The sequence below is a fragment of the Erinaceus europaeus genome, chromosome 2 (assembly GCF_950295315.1).
Source record: "Erinaceus europaeus chromosome 2, mEriEur2.1, whole genome shotgun sequence".
NCBI lineage: Eukaryota > Metazoa > Chordata > Mammalia > Eulipotyphla > Erinaceidae > Erinaceus > Erinaceus europaeus.
In genome coordinates, this window is record NC_080163.1 from 141,622,365 (window position 1) to 141,637,272 (window position 14,908).

Here is a 14,908-nt window from a genome sequence, read left to right on the forward strand (position 1 = left end):
GGATTATGGAATGATAATTTTATTGTTCTTTTTCATATTTTCCATAAAAAATGAACAGAAATTGCTATGTCTAAAGTTTAAACCTGTATGAATGAGATTAGATGGGGAAGAGAGGCACAAGTTGGCCTGGCTGCCTTGTGGGGGGATGTGGAAGTCTTCGAGTGTCTGAAAGGGGCAGGGACCTCCAGGTTAGTGCCACTGGGCCTTTGGGGAGTCATTCTTTCTTTGGACTCTGGTGGTCTGGGTGTGGTGGAAATATAAATCATCTTGGCAGGCAGTTGGGCTTGTCTTCTGTAACAAAGAATTGCAAGGCCTCCATTTGCCTTTTCTCTCTGGCCAAGGTTGTACTAATTTTTGGAGAATCCAACAATCTCAGCGTTGGATACTGCTTTAGATTTTGATTTCAACTCACTAAATGACACACTACTCCCCACCCACAACAGTGTTTTCCAAATATCTATGAAAATAAGAACCTTGAGGGCGGGGGTAGGTAGTATAATGGTTATGCAAAGAGACTCTCTTGCCTGAGGCTCCGAAGTCCCAGGTTCAACACCCCCCACCCCAGTGCTCTGGCGTTTCTCTCTGTGTCTTTCTCTCTCTGCATCTCTCTCAAAAATAAAATAAATAAAATACTTAAAAAAAAAAAGAACCTTGAAACACTTGTTCAGTGTACATTTCTTGACTGCATTTCTATCTCACTGGGTCAGAACTTCCATGGAGAGGTCTAAGAAGCTCTGTGTTTAAGGGATACCTTTGATAATTCTTGTCACAGGGACATCTGGCAGCACCCCCCCTTTTTTTTTTAACCTATAGTGTGCATGTGATTCTGATTCAGCTTGGTGGTGGGCCTTGCCATTCTGTACTTCTAGCAAGGTCTCAGGAAACATGACTTCTGCTGGCCCATCCACACCCTGGGCGTGGAGGTTCTACGTCATTCCAGTCAAGTGGTGCTTCAGCAGTTTATAATATGTCCAGAGACTCGAAAGGACCAATTATGGATATAGGAAGGGAAGGAGAAAAGCCAGGGTCCCATGGCAGATGGGGCCACTCACCTTGAAGATTGAGTTCTTTGGCTTCTATAGTCAGGTTGTACCAGGGGTAGACTTCTCTGTCTAGCTCTTTGTCATTGTAAATGTCCCCTTTCTTGGTTATTTGGAAGAAATTACCCTTGTCACTGGTCCTGCGGATGGAATATCTGTCCAGGGAGAAAGATTTTTTATTTTTATTATTTATTTATTTATTTATTTATTTATTTTCGGAGTCCAAACTCCTCAGCATGGAAGACAAGGCCCATCAGAATCTGTCTCTTCTCCATTCCACCATCCTCTTCTCACTGCTCACCATACCCATGAGGTTCAGAGTAGCTAGATAATCCCTTTGATTTTAACAGTGTTGTCTTCACTGGACTGATTGGGCTTGGTGCCCAGGACTGCATCAATAGCACTTGTAATAATGAAGAAGAGTTGGGATTGACTTTTGTGTTTAATGAAAAGAAAGTTGGGCAAGATCCAGGAAGGAGTAAACATAAGAGAGGGGAGAAATAAATAATTGAAAGGAAATTATTTTTTTTCTGGAAAGTTCTTCCAGAAATGAAAGAGAAAAAGATATAAAGAGATGAATAGAGAGAATATCTGTTGATGCGTGTCTGTTCACTTGTGTATGTGTGTGTATTTATTTTTTTAATTTTAATTTTTATTACTTTTTTTGTATCCAGGGTTATTGCTGGGGCTCAGTGCCTGCACTAACAAGTCCACTGCTCTTGGAGGCTATTTTTTTCCTTTTGTTTCCCTGGTTGTTTATCATTGTTGTTATTATTATTGTTGTTACTGCTGTCATTGTTGGATAGGTAAGAGAGAAATCGAGAGAGGAGAGAAAGACACCTGCAGACCTGCTTCACCGTCTGTTAAGCCACCCTCCTGCAGGTGGGGAGCTGAGGGCTTGAACTGGAATCCTTACGTGCTGGTCTTTGTGCTTTGTGCCATGTGTGCTTAACCCGCTGTGCTACTGCTCAGCCCCTGTGTGTGTATTTCTATTGAGGAAAATTCCAGACCAAATGAACTACAGAAATAACCAAAGATGGAATGAAAATCTTCCTGATTTGAAGAAAGTCCCAAAGGCTACAGATGAAAAGAGGTCACTGCTGTCAGGTATACTTAAAAAAATAGCTATGTCCCAAATGACAGTTTTGAATTTCAAGGTTATAGGGAGAAACTGAAAAGAATTCAGATAGAAAAACAAGGTGTTTTTTTTTTTAATGAAGAAATAGAAATCAGATTCATCACAGACATTCTTACATAGTTAAATAGTAGGAACTATTAATAGTATTTTTTAAAGGGAATTTAGTTTGAAAATTACATAAGTACATCCAGATATTTTTTTAACATAAGGAAGCAAAAAAAAATGTTTAGTATATCACCCACAAAGATGGATTCTGATAAAAAAACTTTCTAAAACCTTAATTCATCTAGAAATGTCTTACCTTAACAGGAAGTAAAAACTTGGGTTTAAATGAATTAAAATTATGTCATCATACATATGAAGGCAGTGATGTGATCATGTATTGTTTTCAACTAGCAAATATAATTCTAGGAAAACATTACACATTTTACAGATAGAAGTAAATTTTACATAAAATGGATGGAAATAAAAATGAATGTAACCCTTCCAAATGTCTAGGAGGAAAAAAACTAAAATAAAAAAATGGAGTCTGGGGCCGGGTGGTGGTGCACCTGGTTGAGTGCACATATTATAATGTGCAAGGACTGGGGTTCAGACCCGTCCCCACCTGCAGGGGGATGGCTTTGTGAATGGTGAAGCAATGCTGCAGCTGTCTCTCTGTTTCTCTCCCTCTCTATCACCCTTTTCTCTCTTGACTTCTGGCGGTCTCTATCCAGTAAATAAAGATTTAAAAAAAAAAGTCAAAATTTTTTTAAAAAAGGAATCTGTAACAAAGATAGGTAAAAAGGAAAAGACCAGGGGGCTGGACGGTAGCACAGCGGCTTAAACAAACATGGCAAGGGCTGGAGTAAAGATCTGGTTTGAGCCAGGGCCCCTGGCTCCCCACCTGCAGGGGGGTCGCTTCAGAAGCGGTGAAGCAGGTCTGCAGGTGTCTGTCTTTCTCTCCCCCTGTCTGTCTTCCCCTCCTGTCTCGATTTCTCTCTGTCTTATTCAACAATAACAACAGCTATAATAATAATAATGACTACAACAAGGGCAACAAAATGGGAAAAATGGCCTCCAGGAGCAGTGCAGGCACCCAGCCCCAGTGAGAACCCTGGAGGCAAAAAAAAAAAAAAAAAAAAAAGACCAGAAAAAGATCAGTTAGAGAAATAGGAAGTATGAAAGATCAAGCCTGTCATTTATGATGAAAATGTAAATAGGTTAAACACAAAGCACCCTTAAATTAGATTACCACCCCCCATACAGAGTATTTAAAATAGAATGGGCCATAAATCACTTGTCCTACAATTTAGGAGACTTGGCCAAATATGGGTAAATATTTTTGTCCTTAATAAGAAGACCTAACATGGGGACGGGTGGTGGCACACCTGGTTGTGTGCACATGTTACAATGCACAAGGATCTGGGTTCGAGGCCCTGGTCCTCACTTGCAGGGGAAAGCTTCTTAAGTGAAGCAGTGTTGCAGGTGTCTCTCTGTCTCTTTCTCTCTCTGTCTCTCCTTCCTCTCAATTTCTGGCTGTCTCTAAATAAATAAATAGAGACTAAAAAAATAAAAAAAAGAAAACCTAACAGTATTGAAGTACTAACTTTCTCAGACTTGGTCTGTAAACATAATTCTTTTTTAGTTGTAATGTTTGAAAGAAATATATATATATATATATATATTAGCTGAATGAATGTTTGGGAATGCATAAAAATTATATAAAGTAAAAAATTAATGTTTATTATGTCAAATTATAATATATTCTATTATATTTAATATTTAAATATAACATTAATATATTTATTATGTTTAATTTATATTTATTAAATTTAATTTATAATTTATTATATTTAATTCTAAAACTGCTGAGTTAAACAGAGTGACTTCCACAGAGCAATATGTAGAATAGAGAATCGAGAAACAGATTAAGTATATACAGGAATTTAGTAAAAAAAAAAAGATGGAAATGTTTTATCTTAATAAATGGTACTGGCTCAATAGGATATTTTCTAGAATAAAATGAGATTGTATTAAATTTATACTACTATGTTTTGGTTTGTACATTTGAAGCTACTATAAGATAGCTATATTGCAATAGAGAAAAATATTACATTGCTCTTGAAAGAATGAGTTAGATAGAACTCTTATCATTTGTACCAGAGGATAGAAGAGAGGAGCCTAATTGAGCTTGAGTAACAAATAGTGATAAAAATGGGTATGGTGGAAGTCGGACAGTAGCACAGTGGGTTAAGCGCAGGTGGCACAAATCACAAGGACCAGTGTAAGGATCCTGGTTCAAGCCCCAGCTCCCCACCTGCAGGGGAGTCGCTTCACAAGTGGTGAAGCAGGTCTGCCGGTGTCTTATAAATCTTTGTGGTGTTTCACTGTGAGAAATGAACTTTTGTTTTTTACCTTTTGCAGTTTTGGAAAGACAAATTTACTAAAATGTACTGAGTGAAGGGATTTCACATATGTCATTTGCTTGACCATCAGATCTCCTTAAACAGGACCCATGGGACCCACCCAAGACTAGGCCCTTCACCTGGATCAGCTCTGATGGCTTGGACCACACTAGGTGAAGGTTCTTGGGCAGGACAAGATTCCATTTGCCACGTGGGTTAGTAGAAGAATTTAGCTTCTCATTCTACCTCGACTACTCCCCACGTACATGCCAGGAGCACTTAGTGTCAGTCTGTCAGGCATAGGCAGTGCCAGGGTTGCCATCATCCTCACCAGCCTCAGACCTTTCACCCTCTTACCCAATACTCCGCTGTGCAGCGTCAGGGTCAATGGCCTTCACTGAGCCAACCAGAGGTTTTTTCTGGTTTTCACGCAACTTAAAGTAGTAGGCAGACTTCTCGAAGATGGGGGGCTCATCCACATCTGTGACATTGATGATGATGCTGGCGGAGTTTTTGTTGGGAATAAAGCCTAGGAGTCTGAGGTTGATGGTGGGGTCCGTGGCCTCGGCTGTGAATCTGTATTGTTGGATGCGTTCATAGTCCAAGGGCTGTGGAAGAAGGATGATGAGTGGTCACTGTGAGTTAAGCAGGGGTTATGTGATCTCCACAGTGACAGTGACCCTGCAAGTAGAACTAGGACAATACCCATTTTATACCTGGAGAAGTATTTTTGCATGGTTATCAGGAGGGGCTGCCTGGATGTCTATGTCCAGCTGTGCACACCTCTTTGATTTCTACAGCCTCATGGCTGCACTCTGGTTCTGGCTTTGTACCTGGCCCTGTTCTAGGTACCTGAGGACACAGAGTGGATCAGTCATAGCTCTGCTCTTAAGCAGATCCCAGTCTCATGGTTCTATCCTTCACTCCTCAAAGATGAGTTGATTTTCAGACCATTCTCCTGCCGTAGCCCATGCAGCACACCCCTGCTCACCCCTCTAGAAGCCAGACTAAGGTCACTCAGTGTCTTCTCAGAACCTATGCCTGCCCCTTCCTACACAGGTACTTGCTTCTTGCATAGGTTGCTATGACACTGAAAATGGCTACCTTTTCTGTCTGTGTATCTATCTTCTCTTTTCTGAGAGTTAATACCCTAACATATGTGTGATTTCCCCAGGTGTTTCCAAGCCATCTCAGGACTGGACCAGAGGTTCATTTAGGCGAGGCCTGCTGGAAGAGTGGTCTGGCTGGGAAGAGGGGTTCTGGATGATCCCATGTGAAGTGGGGGTATCCCTGGCCCAGGATCCCCTCAGATGCTGCAACTTAGATTTATTGCACATTGTCACCCTAGCTGTCCTCAGTGGAGGGTCACAAGTTATTTTCCTCCTCACATGTCCCTGCTCCTGGGTCTTCTTGGGATCACCTTCCAAACAATTTACACCCAAATCTTTACCTCAACATATACTTTGGGTTAACCCAGCCTACATACTCACCCTTCTCTCCTGGATCTCCTTTCCTAATTCCCAGGTGGATCCCAGTCTCCATGAGCACATAACTAGCTCTGAACTAACCTAGAACATGCGTTTCTGATTGCCTCTGATTTGGGAGTACTGGACAAGTACTGGGTCTGCTGGAACCTCAACCCCAGCTCTGGCCCCCACTGCCACAAGCATACAAACCTTCCTGAGTTTGATGATGCCCTCATTGTGGGTGGCGTCCGTCTCGATGGTGAAGATGTCCTTGTATTCACCATACACAATGCTGTATCTGGTCATCCGGTTCTGGGGCTCATCTGGGTCCTTAACAAACAGAGAGCCCACAGAGCTGCCCACATGGATATCCTCTGGCACAGTAAACGTGTACATGGCTGATACGAAAAGGGTGCCCGGTGGGCAGTGGGTTAGGAAAACAGACAAGGTGATTGTCCCACATATTATCCTAATACATTTTATTTTTTAATTCATCCCCTTCTAGGTACTCCTCTGCCATCATGTTCCAGGATCTGAACCTTCCCCTGACCCCAGAATCTTTTACTTTGGTGCAATACACCAAACCTAGTCCAAGTTCTGCTTTGTAGTTTCTTATTTTTCAACTTTTTGAGAACTCTCTTTTTATTAATGAGTTAATAATGACTGACAAGATGGTGTGATAAAGGGGTACAATTCCATACAGTCCCCACCACCAGAGTGCTATATCCCATCCCCTCCATTGGAAGCTTTCCTATTCTTTGTCCTTCTGGGATAAAGGATACAGGAAATGGGCATAGTAAAAATAATACCAATAGCAGTTATAATACTACCCTGAAATTTTGGGCCCTAAGGGAAAGAGGCTCTTTTCTTTCTGTCCTCCTATCTTTCATTCCTCACACCTCCAACAAGTTGTTATTAAGCAAATACTGTATGTGAGGTCCTTTCAATTAAAAACTTATCAATTACAAACAAAACATGTTGTGTCTTTACATGTTGTGTACTAGGCACATCGAGGGCAACTTCAGGAGAGCTGGCCTGACCTTGGGGTGGTTGACCTTTGAATTACTCCTCAGCATGAGAGGTGCAAGTGATAAGCTATCTGACCTTTTTTCTTTAACCCCTTCCAGGGCAGATGAAATGCTCGTGTCAGACAGTTTTTTTTGTTGTGGGGGTAGGGCTCAGTGTTGGCTCTAGGCTTAAGGTTTCCTATACACCTCCCCAATTACTAGCTTGTGGGAATTTTCTAGCTGGGCCTTAATTTTCCTGTGCCCATAGGATCTGGATGAAACTCACTATCTGTAGTGGGCCCCTGGGCACAGACGTGATTCCCTCTGGTCTAGAAGGGTATGTGATGGGGGAAATTTCACAGCCATGGGAATGTGTGTAAGAGTGGGGACAGGACTGTTCCTTGTACCAGAAGGGCTTCTGTGGGGACTGGGTCCACTCTTAGAGAGAGAGAGAGAGAGAGAGAGAGAGAGAGAGAGAGGGGAAGTAGAAGTAGAGGTTGATAGATGCTAGTTTCTTCCCCTAGAGTCCCCAAGTCACTCTGGAGTATCCTGGTCCCTGCTGTCCCTAGGGACCTGGGGAGGAGGCTCACTCTGGGTGAAGATGGGAAAGTTGTCATTGACGTCCTGTAGACTTATCACCACGGTGGTTGTGCTGGATTCCCCTCGGAGGCCCTGGGCATCTCGTGCTTCTACCACAACCTCATACTTGGCCTGCATCTCTCGGTCCAAGTTATTGGTTGTTGTGAAAATGAGTCCTGCAAAAACAGTCTTATCAGGAACCATGTCATCAGAGACTTTTTTTTTTTTTAAGGAAATACTGGTACCCAGGCCCCACTCTGAGGGCACCTGACTGAGAGGTTCCCTAGGTGGTTTTACTGTACCCCAGGGCTAAGGGGGCAGCAGCCTTCTACCTCTGTTTCCAAATACTGCTAAACCAAAGCTACCCCCAAAAGTTTGGTTCAAAATTGGTCCTAGCTGCCTGGTACATCGTGCTAAGAAATACTGTGAGGCCACATGTAGGCCTGTGCTGTGATGGATCAGTGCTTCTTTCCTTGACATATTATAGGTTGTGGATGTGTCCATTCTTCGTATTTGTCCTGTGTCTGAAAGATGGCATGTCCCAGACTGACCAATGGATTTCTGCCTTGCTTCCTCACAATTTTCAAAATCACATTAGTGGGTAGTTTGTCCTCCTATATTACCTGCTTCAAATTCCATAGCTCCCAGACAAGGTGAACATGAGCTTTCCCATTTCCAGATTGAGAGAACTTAGCCTCACAGAATTTAGTTGACTTGCCTAAGGTTTTTAGAGGGAGTGAGGAAGCCCATCTGAACTTGGACTCAAGCTCTGTCCAAATCCATACCCAGAGCTGCTAACCACCCTCCTATAATTGCTTGGGTCATGATTTTTGTTCCTTAGATGTGAGTTTATTTCTTGGGTACCTTTCTACTTCCTTTGCCCTCACCAGACATTTTGTGTGATACAGAACACCTGATAGGGCACGGCAGTTCAGTAGTAGGTGACATTTGTCAGGCTGTACTTCTGTCAGTACCTGCACTTAGAATATCCTCTCTGCCCACCCCCTGCACCTTATACACCCTCTTCTCTAGCCCAGTGCCAGTCTGATAGGGCTAGTCACACAGACCAGAATTGTCGATGGCGAAACTCTTGTCTCCCCTCAGGATTTGGTACATGACAGAAGCGTGGTCTGCCACAGTGGGGTCATCTGCATCCACTGCTGTCACACGTATGACGGAGGTCCCTGCGGAGAGAGAATCCACTGGTTTCTACCTTGTGACTGACCATTCTTAGATGAAGGCAGGTGGTGAAGCCCTAAACCACTTCCCCTGCATCCCAAGGGAGAAAACGGCTTTGTTTTCTGAGGAACCTTCATGGAGGCAAAGTATTGGCGATGGTGGAGACCCAGCTTGGTCAACTTTGAAGGGGGTGGAGGGAATAGATTGTTTCTATTTGTGGGGGTAATAAGGGAGGGAACGGATAAATAGCTGAGTGTGTGGGAAAAAACTAGGAAGAGTAAGGTTCTACTTCTTTCCTCTCTTGGAAGGGCGAGAACAAGGAAATTGAAAGATGGCCCTGGGAAGTGAGTGTCATACTTCTTTTCCCCTTGAACTCCAGGGTCTCTATCTGAGGGACTAGGGAACCCCCCCCCCCCCCTTTTTGGCATTGCTGGAGGCTTTGCACATGGGCAGTTTCACTGCTTGTGGGATGGCTCCACCCCCCCATTTTTTAAATGTCATATATATATATATATATATATATATATATATGTATTTACAGAGAAACACAGAGAGGCCAAGAAAGATACTGTAGTACTGGCACTTCCTTTGCTACTACAATACTCCTTTGTGGTGCCAGGGTTTGAATCTGGACTGCTCCCATTGGCAAAGCATATACCTTACAGGTTAACTATCTTCTAGCCCTGGCTGGGAGAATTATTGAAGAAGTAATCTCCTCTGGAGTGTGGGGTCCTTGAGATGAGTGAGGGTACTAGTCTTTCCCACCCCCCTTCCTGCATGGACCTTTGACATGACCCTTTTTGCCTTGGTGGTAGAATTGAGTTCTTCATACACAAAAGCTATGCTCCTAGTGGGCCAGTCCTGTGAGCCAGTGAAGTGGGTGGAGTTCATTTCAAAGAGTAATGAGAACTGTGTGTCTTAGCAGGGTAGGACTTAGCCCATGGTTAGGGTCAGGGCTTAATCTGTGACTAGGGTGAGAGTTGGTCCAGGTTCAGGGTCAGGCCTCAGTCTGAGTCCAGGTAAGAGCTTAGTCTTTAGGGACCAGGGAGTGAAGTAGCTGATGGGAAAGCTACCTCTCAGCTGTGAAGAGTAAGGGATAGCATGGGTACATACCCACATTCGACATCTCTGGCACAGATGCATTGAACAACCGGTGTGTGAACACAGGCCAGTTGTCATTTATGTCATGGACTTTGATGGTGAAGCTGGAAGGAGACTCCAGGTTCTTCTTGGTGTCCTTGTCTACCACAAGGGCAGTGAGGTGGTACTCAGAGATCTTCTCCCTGTCCAGCCTCTCAAAGGCATACACATCCCCTGTATCTGCATTGACCTTGAAGACCTTGTCAGCGGCTTCCCCTTTGAGAACATACTGGGCGTTCTTGCGGTTCACGCTTGACTTGATCTAGGACAAAGAGAAGTGGTGACTGTGGGCAGATAGATGTGTATATGCCTGTATGTGCACAAATTCATGTTCATAGTGTGTGTGGTATGTTCTCCAGGCATCCTGAATGTGATGCTGATTTGTTTATTTTTTTATGTTGTTCGAGGGCTTCACCACTCCACGCCAGTGTTTTCAGATAGAGAGAGACAGAGACAGAGAGAGGAAAGATACCACAAGCACCAAAGCCATCTGCAGGGCCATAAGTACTCCTGTGTAGTGTACTGAGGGCTTGAACCTGGGTCTTGCTCATGGCAAAGCAGACACTTTCCCAGGTGAATTGTCTCTCCAGCCCTTTCATTATGCTTGTTTTAAAAGATGTGCTTATTTATTTATGAGGGAGAGGCGGAGAAAAGGAGAAGGGGAGAGAGAGAGGGAAGACACTAGAGTTATCAGTCTGGCACATATGGTGCTGGAATTCCAACTTGGAATGTCATGTTTGCAAGTTCTGTGCTGTGCTACTATTCTACCTTAGGCCACTGATCCAGCAGGAGTTGCTGTTCATTAGTAGCGGTTCTCAGCCATGCCACTGCAAATGTCACATTAATGCAGACATCAATATGGCTTGCCAAGCACAGTAGCCTAGTATGCTCAAAACAGTGCCCGAGACCTAGTGGGTGCTTAGAAAGTGCTTTTATTTTTTTTGAGGGGGTGGTGCTGGATGGTGGTGCACCTGGTTGAGTGCTGCAGTGCACAAGGACCCCAGATTTAAGCCCCTGGTTCCCACCCGCAGGGAGAAAACTTCACAAGACCTACTTGTGAAGCAGGTCTGCCGGTATCTCTCTGTCTCTCTCCCTCTCTGTCTCCCTCCTTCCTCTTAGTTTCTGGCTATCTCTATTCATTAAATAAGTAAAGATAATACAAAGATTAAATTTGATGCTGTTGGAAAGGAAAGAGTATTTTGTCTCACTGAAGCCACTTCATCTCTCTGAGTTGTGATTACATCTGTAAAGTGAAGATAAGATTACTTTTGGTGTTGAGTCCTCTGTTAAGATAACTTTTGAAAATGAGTTCCAGTGATTGCTTGTGCTGTCACACAGAAATACAGTCCCAGAGTGCTGAATGGAACTACTGGGCTTTCAAGAGCCAGGTTCTATTTTCAGAATGCTTGTGAGTTTGTTGATAAACACAACCTTTGTTAAAAAGCTGATCATGTAAACTTACCATGGAATAAGTTATATTAGACACAAAAGCAAGAAATACCCAGAGTTCCTTTCTTTTTTTAAAAAAATTTTTTTAAATATTTATTTTACTTATTTTTTCCCTTTTGTTGCCTTTGTTGTTTTATTGTTGTAGTTATTATTGTTGTCATCGTTGTTGGATAGGACAGAGAGAAATGGAGAGAGGGAGGGGAAGACAGAGAGGAGGAGAGAAAGATAGACACCTGCAGACCTGCTTCACCGCCTGTGAAGTGACACCCCTGCAGGTGGGGAGCCAGGGTTCGAACCGGGATCCTTATGCTTGTGATCCTTATGCTGGTCTTTGTGCTTTGCGCCACCTGCGCTTAGCCCGCTGTACTACAGCCCGACTCCCTCAGAGTTCCTTTCTGCGTAGTTATTTGGCTGTATTCTAGAAGTTTTATATGTCTACTATAGCCAATGAGGCAAATACTAGATATACTGTGTTTTTAATGCATATCTTGTCCCAAACCTTCCTGCCATGACATCAAGTTGGTAGCTACAAACTGATGTGGTAAGAGCTGCTATACCATGGAAATTAGCAGACGCTTCAAATCAGGACCTTTCCTCTAGAGAGCTAGTAGTCAAACATTTGTGAGCACACCAGTGGTCCTGGTCAGTTTAGTCGGGGATGTTACATAAAGTGTTCACTCCTTGGCGGTTTACAGTATGATAGAAAAGAATGCCTGTGAGGTTTAGCTCAGGATTTCCTGTTTATTAGACCGCAGAATCCTTTTTCTTTGTAACATAACCATTAACATCCCAGGGAATAAGGTTTGGGCAATAATCTATGCTAAGTAACATACACAGATTCTCAATAAGTGCTAGGCATTAATCCTACTAGATTCATACCTTTAATACTCTTAGAAGGTTATAACTGCTGAGCATTTCCTTGATTGAATTTTAGGAATATATTTCATCCATGTAAATTAGGAATATATTACATACATGTAAAATGTTGAGTCTCATAGACTTGTAGGAAAGTCAGTAAATAGAGTGAACTCAATTAAATATGTAAATAGGATGCATATAAGATGGCAGGGCACATGGTTGGAACCTAGACACTGTTCTTGTTCTCAGGGTTAGAAATTTCAGAGGCTGAGATTCTGACGTAAATCTGCATTTAAGATTTGAGTGTGAGATGGAACAAGTTTAAATGCTAAAGGAGGAGGGGAAGACAAAGAAAGGAGGGGAGAAGATGAGAGGAGAGATTCATGACAGAAGTGAATATGAGGAGGGGTGAGGGAAGATCCCAGGAGGTGTGTAGGGTGGCCCCAGATTTAGTAGACACACAGTCTTCGGAGTCCTAGGTGAGAGCAGTGTTGGTGGGTGTTGAGGTGACGAAGCCACATGATATGGCTTAGAGGAGAGTCTGGAAGGTGAGGAAGTAGAGCAGGGAGCAAGGACCCTCTCCCTTGGCTAGGAGGGGAGTGTGAGGGGCAGGTCAGATATGAAGGTGGTGTCTTAAATCTTAACTCTTTTTCAGCCACCAGGTTCCAGATGCTATCATGATGCCAACCTGACTTCCTTGGGCAGACAACCCCACCAAGGTGACCTGGAGCCCCACCTCCCCAAATTTCTGCCCTGCTAGGGAAAGAGAGAGACAGGCTGGGAGTATGGATCAACTTGCTAATGCCCATGTTCAGCAGAGAAGCAATTACAGAAGCCAGACCTTCCACCTTCTGCACCCTATAATGATCCTGGGTCCATACTCCCAGAGGGTTAAAGAATAGGAAAGCTTTCAAGGGAGGGGATGGGATACAGGGTTCTGGTGGTGGGAATTATACAGAATTGTACCCCTCTTATCCTATGGTCTTGTCAATACTCCCATTTTATAAATAAATAAATAAATAAATAAACAAATAAAAATGGAGGTGGTATGGGGCTGCCGTATGCAGGGGTCAGGTGGGTTCTTGAGGTGGACCCACCCAAGGCCTCATGACCAGGACATGTAAAGAGCTGGGTAAAGGGTGAGAGGCATGCTCTGATTCCGTACCTTGTGCCCTCAGGGAACAGGAGAGACACAAAAATGAGGGATCCCTTTGGGCCCTAGTTACTCAGGGTCAGGGTGCATTCCAGATGGGTGCCTGGGAGCTTTATGGGCAGGAGTGGTGAGGGTGAGAGAATGCTGCTTAGATCTATTTTGTTGAAATTCTGTAAAATGTTTTGTTTTAACATACGTATCTGTTTTACTTCCCCCTAGCATTTTTCCATTTTTCCAAGAGACTGTTTCTTTTATTTTCTCTTTTTTTTTCTTTTTGCCTCCAGGGTTATTGCTGGGGCTCGTGCCTGAGCTACAAACCCACTACTCCTAGAGGCTATTTTTCCCCTTTTGTTGCCCTTGTTGTTTATTGTTGTTGTTATTATTCTTATTGTTATTATTGCTGTCGTTGTTGGACAGAGAGAAATCGAAAGAGGGGAAGACGGAGGAGAAAAAGATAGACACCTGCAAACCCATTTCACCACTTGTGAAATGAACCCCCTGCATGTGGGGAGCTGGGTACTTGAACCAGAATTCTTACGCCGGTCCTTGCGCTTTGTGCCATGTGCGCTTAACCCACTGCACTGCCACCCCCCCCCCCAGACTATTTATTAGTACATTAGACTTATGGGAAGGCTGGACAGTTCCCACATAGCCAGTTCCCATTTTATTTTATACTTTACATTAGTGCAATAACTTTGCTATCATTAATGAACCAACAACAAACTATTGTTATAAACTAAAACGCATAGTTTATGCCGATGTCCTTTTTAACGTAATGTCCTTTATTCGGGGACCCCACCTTACATCTAGTAGTGTTGTTTTTTTACACTCCTCTTGACTGCTGACAATTTTTGTTTTGAAACAGCCTTGACAGTTTTGAGGGGGTGCTACATAGGTATTTTGCAGAATAACCTTCTCTTGGAATTTGGCGTTTTCTCATGATTAAACAGACTGAGTTTTTTTTTTTTTTGGGGGGGGGCTATCCTTTTAAAACAAATAATCACTTGATTTTAGATGTGACATCTTAATGTCCAAAGCCATGCTGATCCAGTTTGTAGAAGCAGAAGACCTCTCCGGGTCCTTGCCCATTGTCCCTCCAGGCCTGTAAATAAAGGCTCCAGACTTTGGCCTTGATAAGCAGGGACTTCCTTCCCTCAGATTACATGTGTTTTTGGGAACCAGAAGGTGACTCTTAGAGTCCTGTTCTTGCCTCTCTCTTGTTTCTTCCCAGAGTGGGGACCCTATGTGGTTGTACCCCAGCCCCATGGCAAGTGCCATTTGAATACTGTTGACTGATGGCCATAGGTCTGATGTTCTTTTTGCCTCAAGTCTCCAGAGGTTATCCTGTTGGGACTGTGTGTGATGTGGGGACTCACCCTCCTTCTTGTCTTAGCTTTCTTCTGACTCTCCCTGACTCACCTACAGATTTCCGTTGGTGCTGATGATTCTCTTCAGAGGCTGATTCACAGCACAAGTATCCCACTGGGAAGGACGTAGGGAGGTTGATGACAG

At 43.4% G+C, this 14,908-nt stretch overlaps 2 protein-coding genes across 2 annotated transcripts in view; one reads left to right on the forward strand and one right to left on the reverse strand.

Annotated features, from left to right (window-relative positions):
* The window catches only part of CMTM4 (CKLF like MARVEL transmembrane domain containing 4), a 533,141-nt gene that overhangs the window by 259,082 nt on the left and 259,151 nt on the right, over window positions 1-14,908 (forward strand). The window lies entirely within an intron of this gene.
* The window catches only part of CDH5 (cadherin 5), a 40,626-nt gene that overhangs the window by 11,867 nt on the left and 13,851 nt on the right, over window positions 1-14,908 (reverse strand). The window contains exons 3-8 of the mRNA XM_007517796.3: window positions 9,910-10,198; window positions 8,685-8,801; window positions 7,629-7,793; window positions 6,242-6,429; window positions 4,923-5,173; window positions 1,053-1,195 (exon numbers count right to left, since the gene is read on the reverse strand). Of these exons, the coding sequence (XP_007517858.1) occupies window positions 1,053-1,195; window positions 4,923-5,173; window positions 6,242-6,429; window positions 7,629-7,793; window positions 8,685-8,801; window positions 9,910-10,198 (1,153 nt within the window). The remainder of the gene's footprint in view (window positions 1-1,052; window positions 1,196-4,922; window positions 5,174-6,241; window positions 6,430-7,628; window positions 7,794-8,684; window positions 8,802-9,909; window positions 10,199-14,908) is intronic.